Genomic DNA, 18,618 nt, shown 5'->3' with positions numbered 1-18,618 from the left:
TTCTCGGCCTTTTGGCTAAGATCAAGTGTAGTATCTGTTCTTATCAGTTTAATATCTGATATGTGAACTATTAGTTCACACGATATTAAATTAATATTTTGAGGGAGAGAACCATCAAAGTAGCTTGCTACTTGTTTCTCATGCATCGCCTTTGATTTGCACTTCTTCAAAGTGCTGGTGCATCCCACTCAAGTCAGTTGCAATGTTATTTTCCCCGATGTCTTAGTTACCTGTTTTTCATTAGTTTTTTCTTTAGTAAAGAGAGTTACCTGAATATGAGCAGCTTTTTCTCAAGGCCTTATAATCTGTAGTTTTCTGAATTCTCAACACTTAGCTTTTATATATATATATATATATATATATATATAATTTAACTGTAATTGCCTTTGAAGATTAAAAAAATATGTATTTTTATTTTAAGTCCCAGCTTACAAAGGGATCAGTGATGATGACAGATATCTGCATATCTCTTTTTTCCGTTGACTAGGCGTAACATATACTCTCTGCACTGATAAACAGCGTAAGCTTAGGATGTAAATTAGGGAGAGGACCATCAAAGCAACATGCTATGTGGTTTCTTGTTTTTTACTCTTGCAAGGGCATATGATGCATCTTACCTAACCGTTCAATTATTTAGTCTTATTTCTGATGATTTTTATTTTAATGTTCTAATTGGTTTGTTGCTTATAATTTTTGTAGAATACAATTTCTAAAGCCTGAGGTTTGCTAAATATGATTGAAGTATATTTCATTTGTTTTTTGGTGGTGTTTGTCTTCTCTGTGGATAAAGAATTTTCAAGCACATAAAAACGCTAGTGGAAGGAAATTGTTTTTGAAAGAAATAGAGAAAGCATCCCAGTTTGCAGTACATGACTTCTCTTCCATCTGCTTTAAGTCTTAGTGGATGAGTTAGAAAGAAGAAATTTAGCTTCTACTTCAATTATCGTAGCATAGTTTGGATAGATGAAAGCTGGGATCCTCTTCTTAATGGATTAGTTGTTTCTTTGGGACTGTCATAAGGTAAAAGAGTTTCATAATTACCTTATCAAATGGATTTTCCTAAGTTATTTGTTTGTTTTATGCTGAAATTATCCTTCCTCATCCACCAAACCAAGGAGGACATTTTGCCTTTGAAGATTGTTTGTAACAAAAGTTATGTATTTTCCAATTGTTCTTTGATGATGATTACCTTCTCTTCTGATCAGCCAAGACTTGCAAGGCCCAGGTTGTAAGTAAGATTAGTCCTGGTCTTGGTTTTTCTCCTACAAGGGATCAATGATGAGCTTGATAAAGTTACTCTCGTATTTATTTGGGTTCCTATTACAAATCAGGTTCCCATTCTTGAAGCTGTACATAGTCTGCAACTTTTTTCCATTGACAAGGTTTAACATATCTGAATTTTTTCCATTAACACTTAGCATACGTATCATATAAGAAATACTTAGTTAAACCTTAATCAGGCATGAACCACTCCTACTGGAGAAGGATCAACATGGTCGGCAATATCAAGTAAAATATATTTGGAATGACTGTAATTAGCTTCAAGTTTCATCAGACATGACATGAACTCAACTGCTTTTCTAAATTTTAAAGTCTGTTCATCACAGGAAATCATGTTGGGAGCATTACTCAAGTTATGAAGTCACAGATTTGTCAGAACACTGACAGGTAGATGAAGTTTGGGGTATAAAAAATGATCACTTCAACTACTTATGGCATATTTTTCTCTGTTTTTTTTTTTTGTTAAAGAGGAAGTATTGATTTTTTAATAAATTTTTAAAGGAATTTTTAAGGAAACAGTTGAAGCTTGAGATATAAAATTTAAACACTTGACATTTTCAATTCATACTTTTCTCGGCCTTTTGGCTAAGATCAAGTGTAGTATCTGTTCTTACCAGTTTAATATCTGATATGTGGACTATTAGTTCACACGATATTAAATTAATTTTTTGAGGGAGAGAACCATCAAAGTAGCTTGCTACTTGGTTTCTTATGCATAGTCTTTGTTTTGCACTTTTGCAAAGTGCCGGTGCATCCCACCAAATTAGTTCAATTATCTGGTCAGATTTCTTATAGTTTGTGTTTTTGCTCTAGCTAAATGTTTGTTTATTTTTTCTTCAGTTTTGCTGGTGACTGTCTGCTGATCCACAAAAAGGCTTTTTTTATGGGATTCCCTATTACAGTGAGTGATTTGGTGAATCGGAAGAAGGATTTTACTAGTCTTGGGCAAACATAGTTTGTTTCAGGTGGTAGGAGTGAAGAAACCATCCTCCAATTTGCTTAATGTTCAAGTCAATAGTAATGCAGAAAACAGCTAATACTGGTTGCGGCATTGCACTACCGATAGCAAAGGGTTTTTGTTTTGGCATGTTGGTGAATATGGGAGGCCTAGAATGAGGAAATATTTGAAGGCTCTATTATTCTAGATTTCTTTCCTAGTTGTGCGTAATTTTTGTTGTAAGTGTTATTAGGTTGAAGATCTCATAATTTTTTTTGTAAGTGTTTCAACCGGATCTGCTGTTATATTAAATTAATTCTGAGTGAAAGGGATGTTAGAGTAGCTTGTTACTTATCTCTAAAGCATAGCTTTGTTTAGCAATTTTGCAAGGGCTTGGCGCATCCCATTCAGATCAGTTCAATTACTTATTTTGGTGAATATTGTTGTCCGCTCTTCAATTTACATTTCTCCAATTAGCTAGCTGGGTACACAATCATTGGTGAATTAATTATCTGGGTTTCCTATTATAACCATTGGGTGAATTTAGTGGTTTTGACAGAGGCAGACATGTCTAGACCTGTTTTCTGTTGGGCAAAAATAATTTAGTGTTCAAATAAATAACAATGAAGAAAACAGTTCCTCGTGGTTGCGCATCACTTATTAGAGATTGCAACATCACAATTAGAGACATAGATAACAATTGGATTCTTGGCTTCATTGACAGCTATATAAGTACTTAGTTAAGCCTTAATTAGACATGAACCAGTGCCATTAGAGAAGAAGTAACATGGTTGGTTATATCTAGTAAAAAGAAAATTGGAATGACCGAGTAGTTTCAAGTTTTATCACATGCCATGAACTCAATTGCTGATTTCAAAGTCTGTTACTGATGTGGTGATTTTGGGAGCATATGACTCCATTTACGAAGTCCCACACTTGTCAGAACACTGACAAGTAGATGAAGATTGAGATATAAATATTGAACACTTTTNCTTGTCAAAGCATACCTTTCTCGGCCTTTTGGCTAAGATCAAGTGTAGTATCTGTTCTTATCAGTTTAATATCTGATATGTGAACTATTAGTTCACACGATATTAAATTAATTTTTTGAGGGAGAGAACCATCAAAGTAGCTTGCTACTTGGTTTCTTATGCATCGCCTTTGTTTTGCACTCTTGCAAGGGCCTGGTGCATCCCACTCAAAGCAGTTTGTAGTTTGCTTCTATTTTTCTCGAGCATTATCACCTTTGTTTTAAGCCAAACATCTCCTATGTTTGTATTTCTGCCATCTCACTAAAGATATATTGGAAACTTAATTTGGATTTAATTGCTTAATTTTATTTTGAATAATTTTATTTTGAACTTTTGTTTAGATGAGCAATTTGTTAACAACAGTCTCTCTTTGTGGGAACTTAATTGTTAAACTATGTTATGTGGTTATTGAAGAATCACAACGTACACATTTTATTTCGTTGAACATGAGTACATTTTACCCTCTTCTTTTATACATAAAATTTAGAAAACTCAATTACTATTTAATCTTTATTTATTTATTATTTTTAGTTCCTTAAGAATCATGTGGATTTAAAATATGATTAAAAATATATTATAAATTAATTTAGTATCAATTATCAAACATGAGATTTAGTAATACCCATATTTTCAACATGTTCAATAATACTCAAATTTGTGTTAATATATTATTGGCACTCGGTTTATGAACTTCTTTCAAATGAATGTCTATAATTCTTACAAAGTTATCATAAGAAATAGTTCATTCAGTGAAGTAGTTTCCAACATCGTCTGGAGAAAACAAGACAAAAAGAAAAATTGCAGATTTTTTTACTAGTTATACTGATGCATCTAGTTCTGAGGATTTAACAGTCTATCCACAGAACCACAAATCTATTGAAAGAAAAAGACAAAAATATTGCAGATTTCACTTTGAAGAAAATGTTAGGAATTTAAGCACAAGTCTAATTACGAGTAAAATGAGATAATACAAGAATATAAGATTTGAAATTATTTCGTTTTTTGTTTAAGAGTAATGATTTTAATTGATGACATTAAAAGGGAGAGGAAATATATGCAAATTTCAGATTTTCAAAAACTGAGATATATGTATTGTTTCATTTAATCAGAACTCTGGTCACTTTGAGAGCCAAGAATTGAAGCTTCCCACAGGCATGTTCCAAGATTTCAACACTTCTTCCTTTCATTTAAGTTCAGAATGAAGTTTAATATAATAAGGTTTGTCAAATGTAATTGCAGTGTTCATATATTATTATTGGACCTCATAGTTTAATATAACAAGGTTTGGCTCATGAATTAGTTATTGTTTGGTTTTAACAACTTAGAGGGAATTCAAGTCTGTTCTTGATACTGATCATTCTTCATCATCCAAATAAAATATTTCTATCAAATTCAAAAGAAAAATATAGATCTAAACTTTCAAACAAGGCCAAAAGAAGAAAATCTATCCAAAATTAAGTGGATCTTAGATTTGACTTGATCTTATGTCCGGAGGTGGTTGTGAACTTGTAATTATGAAAAACAGTAGTTGTTGTAGTTTCCCATCTTCAGTGTTTCTGGTGTTTTAGCAATTTTCCAACTAATCTCTTAATGTAAGGTTAAATAATAAGAATTTTCTATTTTCTAACATTTCAGTAGGACCAGGAATCCTCTATGGAGCAAAACATTTCTCTTTACTATTATAGTGCATTTTTCAGATTTGAGTTTAGGTTTAGCATATTTTTTAGGTTCTCAATAGTGAGTTTTTGAGTCTTTGTAGATATGTAGTTTTTTAATTGATTGTTAGCTTTTTTTTGCCATTTGAAATTTGTTTAGACTTCTGCATTGCAATATTAGTTACTGGTTTAGTACAATTTTATTTAGGCTAGTGTAGTATACTTTTCTTAGGTTTTTATAGTGAATTTTTGTAGTTTTTTTTGTTTGTATTAGTTAGACTAGTTTCTAGTGTTCTGTTATCATTTAGAACTTGCTTAGATCGTGAATTCTCTGTTTTGATAGTTTTTTTAGATAGGTTTTTAGTGTAAAACTAAATGCTGACAGCTTTGACCTCTTCTGCATGTCTGGTCCATAGCTTTCTCCACAGTGATCCAATTGAGTTGATTCTATTTGCATTAGATTCTTGACTCAATTATCTTTAATTTGAGTGCAAGAACTTAATTTTTGGACTTATGTGGTAGGGGCAGTTTAATTTCGAAAATGACAATTCAGTAGTTTTAATTCATGAGAGGATAATAGAGTAGACAGATTTTAGTGAATAAGCTGTATTTTTAATTCTGCATAATTTTTGATAAATAGCTTTAATTCTAATCTTCTTTTAGTATTTTAAACTTGTAGGGAATAGGTTAGATGAATTTTAGCTACTGTATTAGATTAGCTTGCTCTTATGTTTAAATTTGCTGTCAAATAGTGTATTCATAGGTTCCTATAGACAGATTTTGATTTCCAAGTCAATTTGAGTAGTTAGTTTAGTTTTTTTTTAGTCTTTTAGCATTTTAAACTTGTCTAGATACTTACATTCCAGTTTTATTAGCTACTTAGTGCAGTTTCAGTTTTTACTTGGTTTAGTATGCATTTGTTGTATTTGTTTAGAGGGTGAGTGTTCTGTTTAGATAGCTTAGGAATAAATTTTTTGAGTCATTGTAGCATAGTGCTAGCCTTGGTTCATGTTTTTAAGTGCGATTATAGGTGCTTTGCTTAATAGTCAGGTTTTGCCTTTCTTGCTGTTTCTGTACTTTGACTTGTTTTTACTTTTCTTTTACAATTTAAAAGTTGTTTAGAAAGTCTCTTAACAGTTCCACATATCATTTCTATACAAGTTTTAGTGTACTTTTTAGGCTTTCATTAGTGAGTTTTAGAATCTTTTAGAATTAGTGACTTCTCAAGTGTTCTTTTAGAATCTTTAGTTTAAAAAGTTTCTTTACAAGTTTCTTTCTGTTTTAGTTCAGTTTTTACTTTTAGCTTGTTTAGCCTAGTATTAGAGTGTTTTGATAGGTTTTGAGTAGTGAAATTTTCAGTTTCTTGAAAATTGTAAGTTTTAAGTTGATTTCTAGCTTTCTTTAGTCATTCAAAATTTGTTTGAATAGATTTTACCTCTGTTTTTGAATGATTTTGCTATTGCAGGTTTATACTTAATGTGATTAGAGTCCATTGTCATTTTCTGAGTATTGTTATATTAATGATTGTATTTTCTGTAATTTATTTTTATTTTTATAATATTTGGATGATTTAATTTTATGTTTGTATTGTTGAAATTGTTAAATGTTAATACGATAGCAAAGTGTCTCATTTGAAAAACATTTTTTCACTGACATGATTTTAGCATAACTACACAATGTTAATAATTACAAATACAATGATTTTGATTTTCAAAAAAATCTATGAACTTATAAATTTATTAGATTATACAAATAAGAAACAAATCTTATTATTGATTGAATTTCAGTTTTGCTCTCTACTTTTTATTATTATCTAAAATTGTACACCTCATCTTCATTACATATATTTTTCTCTCTTTAGTTCTTTATAACAAGTTATAGAATTTCACCTTGATTTAATTACCAAGGTGCATTTATGTGTTGCCTTTGTTGTTCAATGCATGAAATAACTTCTTTTAGTGTTAACAAAAATCACTTTTGAATACATACCTGAAAGCAACTTTTGTGTTAATAGTTTTTAACATATTTGTTTTATACGTTTACAATTCTAGAAGGTAATTTCAAGCACTTATTTTTACTTATTTTGTTATAACTTTAATGCAGTTCACTTCTTCTTCAATAATACCAATGTAAAACTTAATAAGAATATATTAATCACAACAATTAAAAAAATTATTTCAAATGAAAAAAAAGAAACATTTGTAGAAAAATAAAGGAGTTCAATGAAATTAAAACAAAATAAACTAACGGCAATAATAAACCCCACCAAACACAAATACAAGTCTGACTTTAAACTCTCATAGAAGAGTTTGAAAACTTGGAAAATGGAAGATAAAAAATGTGAGAAAGTGGTAAATCAACTCGGCAGGAATGGAGATAGAGAGGAATGGAAAACAGTTGCCAGCCAAATGGGTTATGGAGAAAATCCTAAAATCATTAACAAATAATTTCGAAAGCATAGTTTCCGCCATTTAGAAGTCTAAGGACTTGTCAACTCTCTAGTTTATCGGATAGTTTGAGACACACAGAAAGAAGAACTATCAATCACTTTATCAAACACTTCAAGCATGACATGATGGAAAGGAATAAACTTAAAATACTCAAGATTGAGGTTGGTCAAGGTGGCCGAAGAAACAAAGTGGCCGAGATGACCATAAAAACAATAAAGAACAAACCGATCAACACATTAGCATACCCGAAAACAATAAAATTATTTATTTCAATTTATATTAAACACTACTTACGAAGAGGGAACGAATAAATATTAAACAGTAACACAACATGACCAAAGACAATAAAATTATTTATTTCAATTTATATTAAACATTACCTATGAAGAGGGAATGAATAGATATTAAACCGTAACACAACGCTTATGTTTTCAATTGAAGAGAGGTATGAAAATAAGATTTTGAAATCTATATTAAATGTTCATTCGAAATCCGAAAAAAATGAATTTTAAAATCCAAGAGAAGTGTTTATTAAATTTCGAAATGAGAGAAAAATGTCTATCAAATTTCAAAATATGAAAACTTTTAACGAATTTTAAAATTTAATAAGTTCCTTAATCATATTTTGAGATCTAATAAATTAATTTCTTAACTGAATTTTAAAATCTGATTAATATCAAAATCTTGGGAATTCTTTAATTGAATAAGTTTCTCAATCGAATTTTGAAATCTAGTTAGTTTCAAAATCGAAATCGATGTGTTTATAAACCGGATTTTAAAATATGATGAATTCCTAAACTAAACCATAAGATTTTAAAATTCAATGAATTCTTAAATTGGATTTTAAATTTAAAAAAGTGAGTGGTAGGTGGGTGGAGTAATCATAGGAGAGAAAAAAAATTGACCCATGTAAGAAGGATAGTTTAGACATTAAGAGAAAGTTTGGTGGTGTGGGAAGAAACCCTTTGTAGGAAAGGATGGGGTGGTGTTAAGAGTTAGAGCATTGCGCTTGTGGAAAGGGAGGATGGTCTCATGACAAATGACATTTAATCTAAATCCCACGTGTAATCTGAACATAAAGCAATTCAAATTTACAATCTACCATTGTACAAGATAACAAAAGAAAAAAGTTGTAAGTTGTAAGTGTAAATTGTGGCTGATAACAGAAGAAAAAAGTTGTAAGTGTAAACTGTGGCTAAAACTCCAAATCCTGAGCTCGTCTCATCAGTTCTTCCCTATCAATGAAACGCTCAAGCAGATCTTTCTCTCGCAAAACCAAATAATCTTGAGCCCTACCTAACCATTCATATCTTTGTTTTGCTGCATAATCATAGACAGCATCCCTGAGAGGAGTAGGAATCACCCAGAGTGAGCTTAATGCAGAGTAAGGTCGCGGTAAGTATGACAGAACTCGCAATGCAGCTGCACATCATAAATCAATGAGATTGACACAAAACACAAAATCACACAGAAATAGCACTGTGGTGAAGTATTAGTCTAAATATTTATTCCAGAATTTGCTCTAAACATGATCCAGATTCAGATGCTTTTGGCAACGTCATTCTTAATTCAGATTGAGAGTGACATTCATCATACAACAGAATATGGACTTATCAATTCAATAAAGTACGAAACTTATCAATGCTAACTTGAATTAGTAATATTTAGTATCCGTGTGAAAAGACCTAAAAACATAAGATACAAAGCAGATCTTATATTGGTCCTTACAATGTTACTACAGATGTGGACTAATGCTAAAACTTTATATGCACAGATGTTCGCCAAAACTACAGTAATGTAGTAACATAGATAGGCTAAAGAATGTGAAAAACCATTGAAGTTAACTAAATAAGTGAGAGCATTCTAACCAGTGGATCCCTGAGAATATTCATTCAGGCCTTCAACAAACAACATTCGACGTATGACATCCTCTCGGTCAAGACCGCAAGCTCTCAAATAGGGCTCAGCGGCATCAGACTGAACACAGCAGAATTTGATCCGTTTGTACTTATCTGCTCTGATTACCCATTTTACTCCTGTCAACACAGAATTATCACAGCTATGAGATTTTAAAAACATCAACCAAAATGCCAATTACTAATTTTATAACCTTTAGTTTCACCAAGTCTATCTTATAGAGATAGTTTCTTTCCTACAGCTAAAAATAACCTCAATAAAGTATTCTTGGAAATTAGGTTTACACCTAACTCAACTCCACAAATTTCACTTCTAACTTGAGCTCTGCACTGCATTTATATATTCTACTTTAGTCATGTTACGAGTTGATGTGAGGCTAAACCATCACCCTTGAAGTTGCAACAAAGGCAACTCTCAAAGAGGCCACAACTAAGACAGGGCTAGGGGTGATAGCAATTAAAGAGACTTTCCAACAACTATTCCCTAGTCTTTTCAAGACAATGTCCCCATAAAGTGAAATAGCTTAGTTGAAAACTCACCGATAAGTTGGAATTGATTATCAGATCCTAATAAAACAATGCAAATGTTCAAAGGATGAACAAACAAGGGTCAGCAATGGCTCCGACATCGTCTTATCATCTTCAATCCCTATTACATGGGATATTCAAATTGTCCTCTATCATGGATTATGTCTGATACCAATTAAAGTAAACTGCATTCTTCAATTCAACGCCTGAGCTAAGAATACTCCTACCAATTTGTCTCTATTTGAGCGCAAGGAATCTGAATAAATTAAACTAAATCATTACACACAAGATACAAGAGAGACCATTTAGCATTCAATAAAGAAGCAAAGAACTGAAAACTCCAGACTAATAAAAACCATAAAACATACAAACAAAAATCCACCTCACACTGAGACAAAAAAATAAACTCACAGGAACGCGATGAAATTCCAAAAAGAATTGGAATATTTGTGGCATGTGCTCAATTTTTTAAAGAACAGTCAGCGACAGAAATCTTGGACGTGATTTATACTGCAATGTCAAGATTTTGGGATCCTCCGAAACTTCAATTGCGGTCACATCAAATGCATTTGTCTGCATACAATTTCCTTCAACTTCGAGAATCACAAGGAAATCGAGACCCTATAATCAATTCAAAACGTAGACCAACCTAGCAGAATGCTTAGTTAATTTTCTTGAACGTTAGATATATTAATCTTTCCCAAATTTTCGTGTTCTAAGAGTATCCCCAATACGAAAGGCGGGATTTTTATTCTAACCAAGGCAGCTAACGAGCAAAAACACACCCCACGAGTTGGATCACACGAAACACGAAACCCCATGAAGTGAATAGAGAGTAATGACTGTGAAGAATGAATACCTCGGTGGCAGAAGAGGGAAACGGCGTCGTACAGCAGAACTCTGGGCTGAAGAAGAGTGGGGATGACGCCCTTCCAATTCGAAGAAACAGAGCTGAAACAGCGCAATCCATTACACCACCGTCTCTCTATTGGAGTCTTTATTAAGCTTGTCAGTTCTCTCTTCATCCTAACATTCATCATTCTCTTGCACTCCCTCTGCGTGTAGCAAAGTTTCAACCTTGGGTCTTGGGTTTTGGGTTCAACACTGTGTCTCCTGTTCTAAACTAACAAACTCGATTACACCCATGTTTAAATATACAACTTTCTTAAGTGAAGTTTAAATTTAGACATCATCAAAATATAAATAATTCGAGTCTCAACCTATAAAAGTTACAAGTTCCTAAAAAATTTAGTTTTGCTCATTCTTGACTATATATAAAATGAATTAAATTAAGGCTTAATTCCTTGGTTTCCAAATTCGGTATTTAGTATCTCGTTGGTATTTGTGTTTAATTTTTTTTATTGAGTTACAATATTGTATAATTACATCAATTAAATTCCCTCTATTAAATTAGTAAAAATAGAGTTAAATGATCGGTGATGTGGCAAAAGATTGAACTGACATGGCAAAAGGAAATTTTAAAGGATGTCATGTATGAAAATATGGTTTGATTAGAAAAAAAAATGTTATACGATTTTTGTCCTAAGTTGAGCTCTTTAATGAAGGATTCTAGGTAGGTGAGGTAATCGAAGTCTTCTTCTTCTTTCTAATACAGTGTCTTCTTCTATCTTTAGGAGTGTTGTTCTTCTCTTCTATGGTTAGGTTTCTTTGTTTTTATTTGGGGTATTATTCATTATTGCGGTTTGGAGTCGGGTTGCTTTTTCCAGTGGATGAAGTGGATTTTTGTCCTTACGCTTGGCAATGCGTTGAATCAGTGTTCGATTTGCTCATAGGGGAGTTGTCGTGGTGCTTCAACCAGAGGTTTGGTTGGCACCCACATATGTTATTATGGAGAGGTTGTTGTATTGAGAGTGACAAAAACTGTGAAGAACGAGGGAGAGACAATTTGGGGGTGCCCTAATTTCAAGGTTTGTTAAGTTGTTTTAGTTTTTAATCTAGATACATTTTTTTGATGCTTAATGAAATGTTTATGGTTGCACATTTTCAATAGTGGAGTTGAAATGAAGAATTGTGAGGATGTAATTTCTTTTTTTAAATGGCGCAATGAAGATAATGTAGATGAAAGGATAGTATAATTGCATGACAAAGGAGAAAGATTATTAATCTGGAAAAATCAGTTTTGGTTGGTCAGAAGGAAAAAAGGTGTTAATATGGATGCTAGGTTTGATGGGGTTAATTAACATCATCCTTGTTGGTGTTATGTTTAAAATTCCATGAAGTGTTGTATTAGTGACATTTTGGAAGTGAAGAACTTGGGTATATTGTAATCTTTGTTTGTTATTAAATGAATGAAAAATTTGGAAATTATGGTGTCAATATACAATGTTAGTGATATTGATGAACTCGTATTGGGCTATAAATGACATTGAAATGATTCATAATCTCAGAAATTGTCGTTACATTAATATTGATCTCAATACATTAAAATCATAAATTGTTTTTCCAATAATATTGAAGTCAAGGTTGTTCTTCAACAGAAACCCAAAACAATATGATAACCATCAATATGGACATTAACAACAGAGAACACAAAACAATATTCAAAGTGCAAAATACATATTAAAGTTTGTATTTAGATGGCTTCCAAAATAACCACGAATGTGGACATTAATAAGTTTTTATGACTTCTAAAGTATTGTTGTAGTTGACTGACTTTGGGGTTCTTCAAGCTGGGTTTCAGTAATCTGACTTGATTGAGTTGGGTTTGGTGTAGGTTCCTGCTCTTGTGTTTGACTTGGTTGTGGGCAATTAGTTCTTATATGCCCAAGTTGTCTGCATATCCCAAATCTCTTATGGGTTCCGTTTTTTCTAAGTTGTGTATCATCCTTCTTTTGCTCCCAAGGCTCTAGTCTTCTTTTCTTTTTTGGTCTACCTGGCAAAACCCTTTTAGTTCGAGGCAAAATATCAGGATTTGAAGTCCTTTGCCACAAATGAGGTCCGTTGACAGGGAATGTGATTGGAATGCAAGTTTCTTCATAGGTTGACCTTCTAAACCAATGTATGATGTAGTCTTCTCCATTGATGTTTAAAAATCTCAGGGTTGTTAGTGCATGACAACAAGAGATTGCCATTAAAGTCCATTTTCTGCAGCTACACTTTCTTTTATCCATGTCAACCACAAACTTTTCAGCAATGTTGGAGGTGTGTCTGACCTTAAATATTTGAAGTCCCGACCAACTACAAAGTCATAAACAATTGGTAAGTATACACTAAATGCATCAAAACTAACAATTCATAAGTAAAAGACTAAATGTCATACCTAGGTATCCAATATTTTGTGTTATGTAACTCCTTTTGTAGTCTCTTATTAATTTTGGGGAAAAGGTCACCTTGAAATGTACTTATCTTCTCATATTAATTTATGAAATGAAAGAATTTTCAGGTTGATACTTGATCTGTAATTATATAATGTTTTATTACCCATACTTTCTTGTAGACTTTTCTATTTTAATTTTTTTTTTCATCAAACAGCTTATATGTTTACTTTTTAAAATATTCATTTTTGCTAATATTTGCATAATAGGAGTTTAAGATTAAAGATATTAAAACAAATTTTTAAAATTTCAGATACTTTCTTTAACCATTTATTTTAAATTTAGGAGATAAAACAATGTTAACCTAAATTTTAGAAATCAAACACATTTATATCTTTTTAATTTGCATATTATTCAGAAAATAACTAAGTGGTGTTTGTTCTTTCCGTTGAGATGGTTGACAACACAAACTCTATATCAATCTAGTTTTTGATGATGACAACATAATGCTTAATAACAGTACACATGTTGTTGTATTGCATGTTCGCCATCTGTCGCAACCGGAAAAAATCGCGACGGGATGACGACGATCCAAAAAAGAAAACATTTGAAAAGTTTTTGGAGTCGCCACCATAGTTTACTCTGGAAAACTACGGAAAAACCATAAAATGATAAAGCAAGGTCCACGAAAACCAAAGATTGGGTTCGGGAGTCGGTTACGTGTNGGGAAGGTGTTAGCACCCCCACAACGCCTGCCCTAAGGCAGTACCTTTAACTAAATACGCGAATTTGATGTGGTTTGCAAAATGTTTAATTTCTCCTAAAAAAATAAAACTCTAAAGAAAACAAAATATTTTTTGTGTTTTTTGTGCCCGACAAGGATTGACCTTGCTCCTATGTATTCTCAGTTGGACTGAGAAATCAGGGTTACGTAGTTCTTTAGATCGGGTGGTGATTGTTTGAAAACACGATGTTTTATATTTTTTGTTGATTTTTTTTGAAAGAAGAAGAAAAAGGTTTTCGACACAAGGCTGACGCGGATGGTCGCACGTGTGCTTAAACCTTTTAAAATATTTTTGTNNTTTTTGAAAGAAGGAGGAAAAGGTTTTANCACAAGGCTGACGCGAATGGTCGCACNTGTGCTTAAACCTTTTAAAATATTTTTGTATTTTTTGAAAGAAGGAGGAAAAGGTTTTAACACAAGGCTGACGCGAATGGTCGCACGTGTGCTTAAACCTTTTAAAATATTTTTGTATTTTTTGAAAGAAGGAGGAAAAGGTTTTAACACAAGGCTGACGCGAATGGTCGCACGTGTGCTTAAACCTTTTAAAATATTTTTGTTTTTTTTTTTTAAGAAGGAGGAAAAGGTTTTAACACAAGGCTGACGCGAATGGCCGCACGTGTGCTTAAACCTTTTAAAATATTTTTGTTTTTTTTTATTTCAAAGTAGATAAAACGAGATAAATAAATAAACAAATAAGTAGAAAAATAGAAATAACTAGGAAATAACTAAATAAAATGAAAGTAAAGATAAAAATGAAATAAGCAAGTAAATTAATAAATAAAAACAAAGGGTAAAAAATTAAAGAAAAGAATAAAAATAATGATAAAATAAACTAAAGGGACAAAATGACAAGTAAAACAAAATAATCAAATTGGGCCAAAGCCCAAATGGAAGAGGGTGGTAAAAATAGAAAAGAAGGGTAACATAAACCTAACTCACTTCTAAAGACGGATTGGGCCTAAGCCCAAATGGAAAAGGGGGTGTAAATATGAACAAGGGGTTGTGCAAGGGAGAACTTTTTGTTTGGCCGAATGGGCTTAAGCCCCAAGAGATGGGGGTTGCGGATGGAAGCAAAGGGGGTGCAGAGAACGAATGAGCTCAAACCCATTATGCAGTGGCGCCAATTAGTAGCCATGGGGGTGCAGAAGCAAAACCATTTTTCAGCCCAGGCCGGCCCAAGGTCCTAGGTCAGAAACCTTGTAGGGGTTCCAACTTTCCTCATTTCATTTTTTCACACACTCACATCTGAGACAGAGAGTCCCTCCCAACACCCTCGAGCTCTCCTTCCCCAGGCGGAGGCGCCGCCATCCTCTGCCCTAACCGGTCACTGCTCCGCCGTAGAAAGTGTCGCCGGCGACCACCTTCCAAAACGTCAAAGCCTCCGCGCTGCAGCGACATCCGACGTGAACACCATCATCGCACGTCTCTCAGCCCAGCCTAGGGCTGGGGTTTTTTAGCCTTGGACGACACAAGCTGTCGCTCCCCTTCGGCCAGCCACCGTCGCGAACCACCGCCGCTCTCAAAACGCCCGCGATCGCTCCACGAGGCCACCACCGGTGACAGCAGCGCCAGCCATGAACCGAAAATCTCCCTCAACCAAAACTCCCTCACCGCGACCCTCACACATAAGAGATTTAGGAAACCAAGATTGAGTGATCTTCCTCTTCCCTAGTTGACAGTCACCATAGATGAGATCCGATTGGGGGTTCCGTTGTTGCAAGTTAGGAAAAAAGTGGATGTGAAAGCCTATTTCCTATGGTGGTTCCTCACCGCCGGCAAAGCCAAGCCAGCCACTTCTACTGTTTTGTTTCTGAATGGGTTCGAATGGGAATGATGGGGATTTGGGGTTGAATCTGATTTGGCTGGTTCTGCTTCTTATTTTTTTTATTGGTTTTATTTTTGTGACTTTGTGTAATGCTGATTGAGGGTGATGGCGTTAAGGAAAAGTTCAAGGAGTGGAGATTTTAATGAGTGAATGGAATGGTTTGAAGGTGATGGTGGATGAAGCCGTGGTGGTATCCCCTGGGTTAGGGGTTATACGTATAGGTCTGGAAGAGAATAGAATGGTGATGACGTTGTGGCCAAGAGAAATGCGATGAAGAGGCACCGTGAACAACTCAGGGAAACTGGGTTATCCTTTCTTTGCAGATGAGATGAATCAAAGTTTGGGAAAACTATCTGTGGAAGAAAATTCTACAAAACTGATTCTGATTTGAGAAACTGAAAGAGGAAATTACATTTTAGTCTCTGGTTGTGATCACGTAATGTTTTTTGGCTTTGAATCTTGGCTTTGTTTTGGTTGGAGGTCACACGACAATGGTGGATTGGCCATTAGTGTGAAGAGTGATAGCTACGCGGTAGTTAAAAGGAGTGTGATGAAAATGGTGATGGGGTCGGTGAATGACTCGAAGAGGTTGGGTTAGTTTTTTTTGCTCAGTTGTTGACCCCATTGGATAGGCGGCGAAGAAGAAACAGAGGATACCAAGGACAACGATAAAAGGAAGGATTCAAGTCACAAGATCATACACATACACAACATAATCGATAAAAATCTCTGTAACAGTCACAGCAAGCAATAGCGGCAATGCAACAGTAAGATATTCAAGGGCAAGAACATAGAGTACAAGGAGCCATTACTTACCTCTTGAAGACTCGATTGCCAATGCCAACCTTGCTTGTCCGATGGGTCTCCTTCTCCTCCCTCGGCGTGGTTCCAACCAAGTATTACTCTCACGCCTCTTGTGCTTGATGCCGCCAAGAACCTCTTTCTGCCTCGTATTCTTTTTGTAAAAAAGGATGAGAAATGCCAACCTTGCTACTATGGGCTCTCCCCCCTCTCTGTTATCGTTGCTCTCTTTTGGCCACCTCCGCCTGCCACTTTTTCAGTAACGATTTGCTCTCTTGCTCTCTGCTCTGCCATGTTCCCCCCAAACCACTTTGTCTCCTCTAAACCAAAAACCGTTCTCCTTTGTCGTTTTGCACACATGGCTTATTTTTTCCTTTTCTTTTTCTTTTCCTTTTTTTTAAACAAGATAAAATATAAGAAAGATAAAACTTAAAAAATACGAAAATTAAAAAAACTTAAAATTAAAAATTGTAAAGGAAAAAACAAAATGAAATAAAAAGAGAATAGGATAAAATAAAAACTAAAGGAAAATAAGCATTGAAAAGAAAAAGTAAAATAAATAAAATAAAAAGATAAACTAAAATAAAATGACTACCATAAAACAAAAATAAGTAAGAAGGTGATAAAAATAAACAAAAAAGAAAATAGGTGAATGAATAATAAAAGGAGTTAAATATGTGACAAAAAAAATATTAGAAAAATAATCCGGACGAAATTGGGTATTAACACCTGCTGAACATGATGTACCGTGATGTATGTTCCTATGTTGATTGTGTGATATATTTGTGGAAAATGCTTGTATGATAATGTGCAGTAAAATAGCTTTGATAACAGTACACATTTTATGGCACATTTGTGAAAAATCACAAGCACGTTTATGAACTTATAATTGTGTGACAAAGTTCTAGTTCAACCGAATACACCTGTAATGGATTCGACTATTCTAAACCCTTTGTACAGATTTTGAGAACCAATGCTTTGTGATGTTTTGGATTGAAAAGAATTTCAAAATGTTTTTACATGTGTCAATCGACTTTGTCCGGTGTACATTCGACTGTATTATTGATCTGTTTTGGAATTTTGATATGCTTACACGCTCAAAAGGCTATATTTTTAAAAGTTAGTTAAGCATTAATGACTTGGTCAACTATATTGAATGTGTGTTGATTTTCGTTGGCTGAGAGCCTCTATGTTGATTGTCTGTTATAACTGTATTAATACAATCGACTGAATTAGTAGGTTATTCAACTGAGAAACAATCTGTTTAACAGAAAACTATAAATTGGCTGAAGACGAGTTGTTCAGAGACTTTTGTGAATCTGACATTTTCATTTCTTGTTTCAGATTGAATTCTCTGTCTTAACCGCTCCAAGAATTCTCCAAGAAGACGGTGATGATCTATCTTGAGAGAGATTCAAAGGGAGAAGGCTTATGCACTGACTGTGTGATCAGAACCGGACAAAGAAGGTGCTTCTTGATTGATCATTGAAGGCTTGGCATCCTGTGAAGACTGTTGCGTTGATTGAAGGCTTGGCAACCTGTGAAGTCTGTTGTGTTAAGGCTTGACATCCTGTGAAGAGTGCTGGTTACACGTTGAGGATTGTTCGACGTGGGTTCAGATTGTAGAAGAAGGGATTTTTGCTGCAATTCTGGTTTTGGTTTCTGCAACTATATTTTGGTTTTGGGTTAGAGAGAAGATTTATATTTTTGACATGAGGTCTTCTATAAACTCCTTGTTGTAAAAACCGTAACCTATATAGTGCATTTGCTTCTTGGATTGGAAGGACACTGGATGTAGGCATTGTTGGCTGGACCAGTATAAAAACCAATGTTTGATTTTCTCTATCCCTGCACTCTTTATTTCAGTCGACTATACTTGTTAAGCAATCAACTACGTTTTTCCGCTGCATAGAAATTTTCATTACTTGCATTTCAAGAAATATCAAAAAGCTTTATACTTTTGTATAAAGATTGCAAAAAGATTTTGTTTTTGAAATAACACCAATTCAACCACCCTCCCTCTTGGTGTAAAGAAGCCTACCTGTTTTCTCAACAATTGGCACCAGAGCTGGTTTTCATAATATTTGAAAAATTTAGTCGACTCTGTTTTTATCGTATTCGACTATAAAACCCGG

At 33.8% G+C, this 18,618-nt stretch overlaps 1 protein-coding gene and 1 long non-coding RNA gene across 5 annotated transcripts; one reads left to right on the top strand and one right to left on the bottom strand.

Annotated features, from left to right (window-relative positions):
- Window positions 1–10: 10 nt before the first annotated feature.
- On the top strand, window positions 11–2,648 carry LOC106777351. 4 transcript variants are annotated; one of them, XR_001376933.2, is made up of 4 exons: window positions 11–1,020; window positions 1,206–1,509; window positions 1,608–1,668; window positions 2,122–2,648. It is a non-coding gene; the product is annotated as an uncharacterized LOC106777351 (long non-coding RNA). The 4 variants fall into 4 exon arrangements; XR_002670091.1 differs by having other exon boundaries at window positions 1,211–1,668; XR_001376932.2 differs by having other exon boundaries at window positions 1,206–1,668.
- A 5,736-nt stretch (window positions 2,649–8,384) lies between these two features.
- On the bottom strand, window positions 8,385–10,981 carry LOC106777194 (uncharacterized protein YuxK). The gene is made up of 3 exons (XM_014664736.2): window positions 10,658–10,981; window positions 9,223–9,390; window positions 8,385–8,776 (listed from the first exon to the last, which is right to left on the bottom strand). The coding sequence occupies exons 1-3, from the start codon at window positions 10,836–10,838 to the stop codon at window positions 8,550–8,552; spliced, it is 576 nt and encodes a 191-aa protein (XP_014520222.1). The 5' UTR covers window positions 10,839–10,981; the 3' UTR covers window positions 8,385–8,549.
- Between the last annotated feature and the right edge of the window lie 7,637 nt (window positions 10,982–18,618).

The sequence above is a fragment of the Vigna radiata genome, chromosome 11 (genome assembly GCF_000741045.1).
Source record: "Vigna radiata var. radiata cultivar VC1973A chromosome 11, Vradiata_ver6, whole genome shotgun sequence".
Classification (NCBI taxonomy): domain Eukaryota; kingdom Viridiplantae; phylum Streptophyta; class Magnoliopsida; order Fabales; family Fabaceae; genus Vigna; species Vigna radiata.
This window is presented reverse-complemented; position numbering and strand designations above follow the sequence as displayed.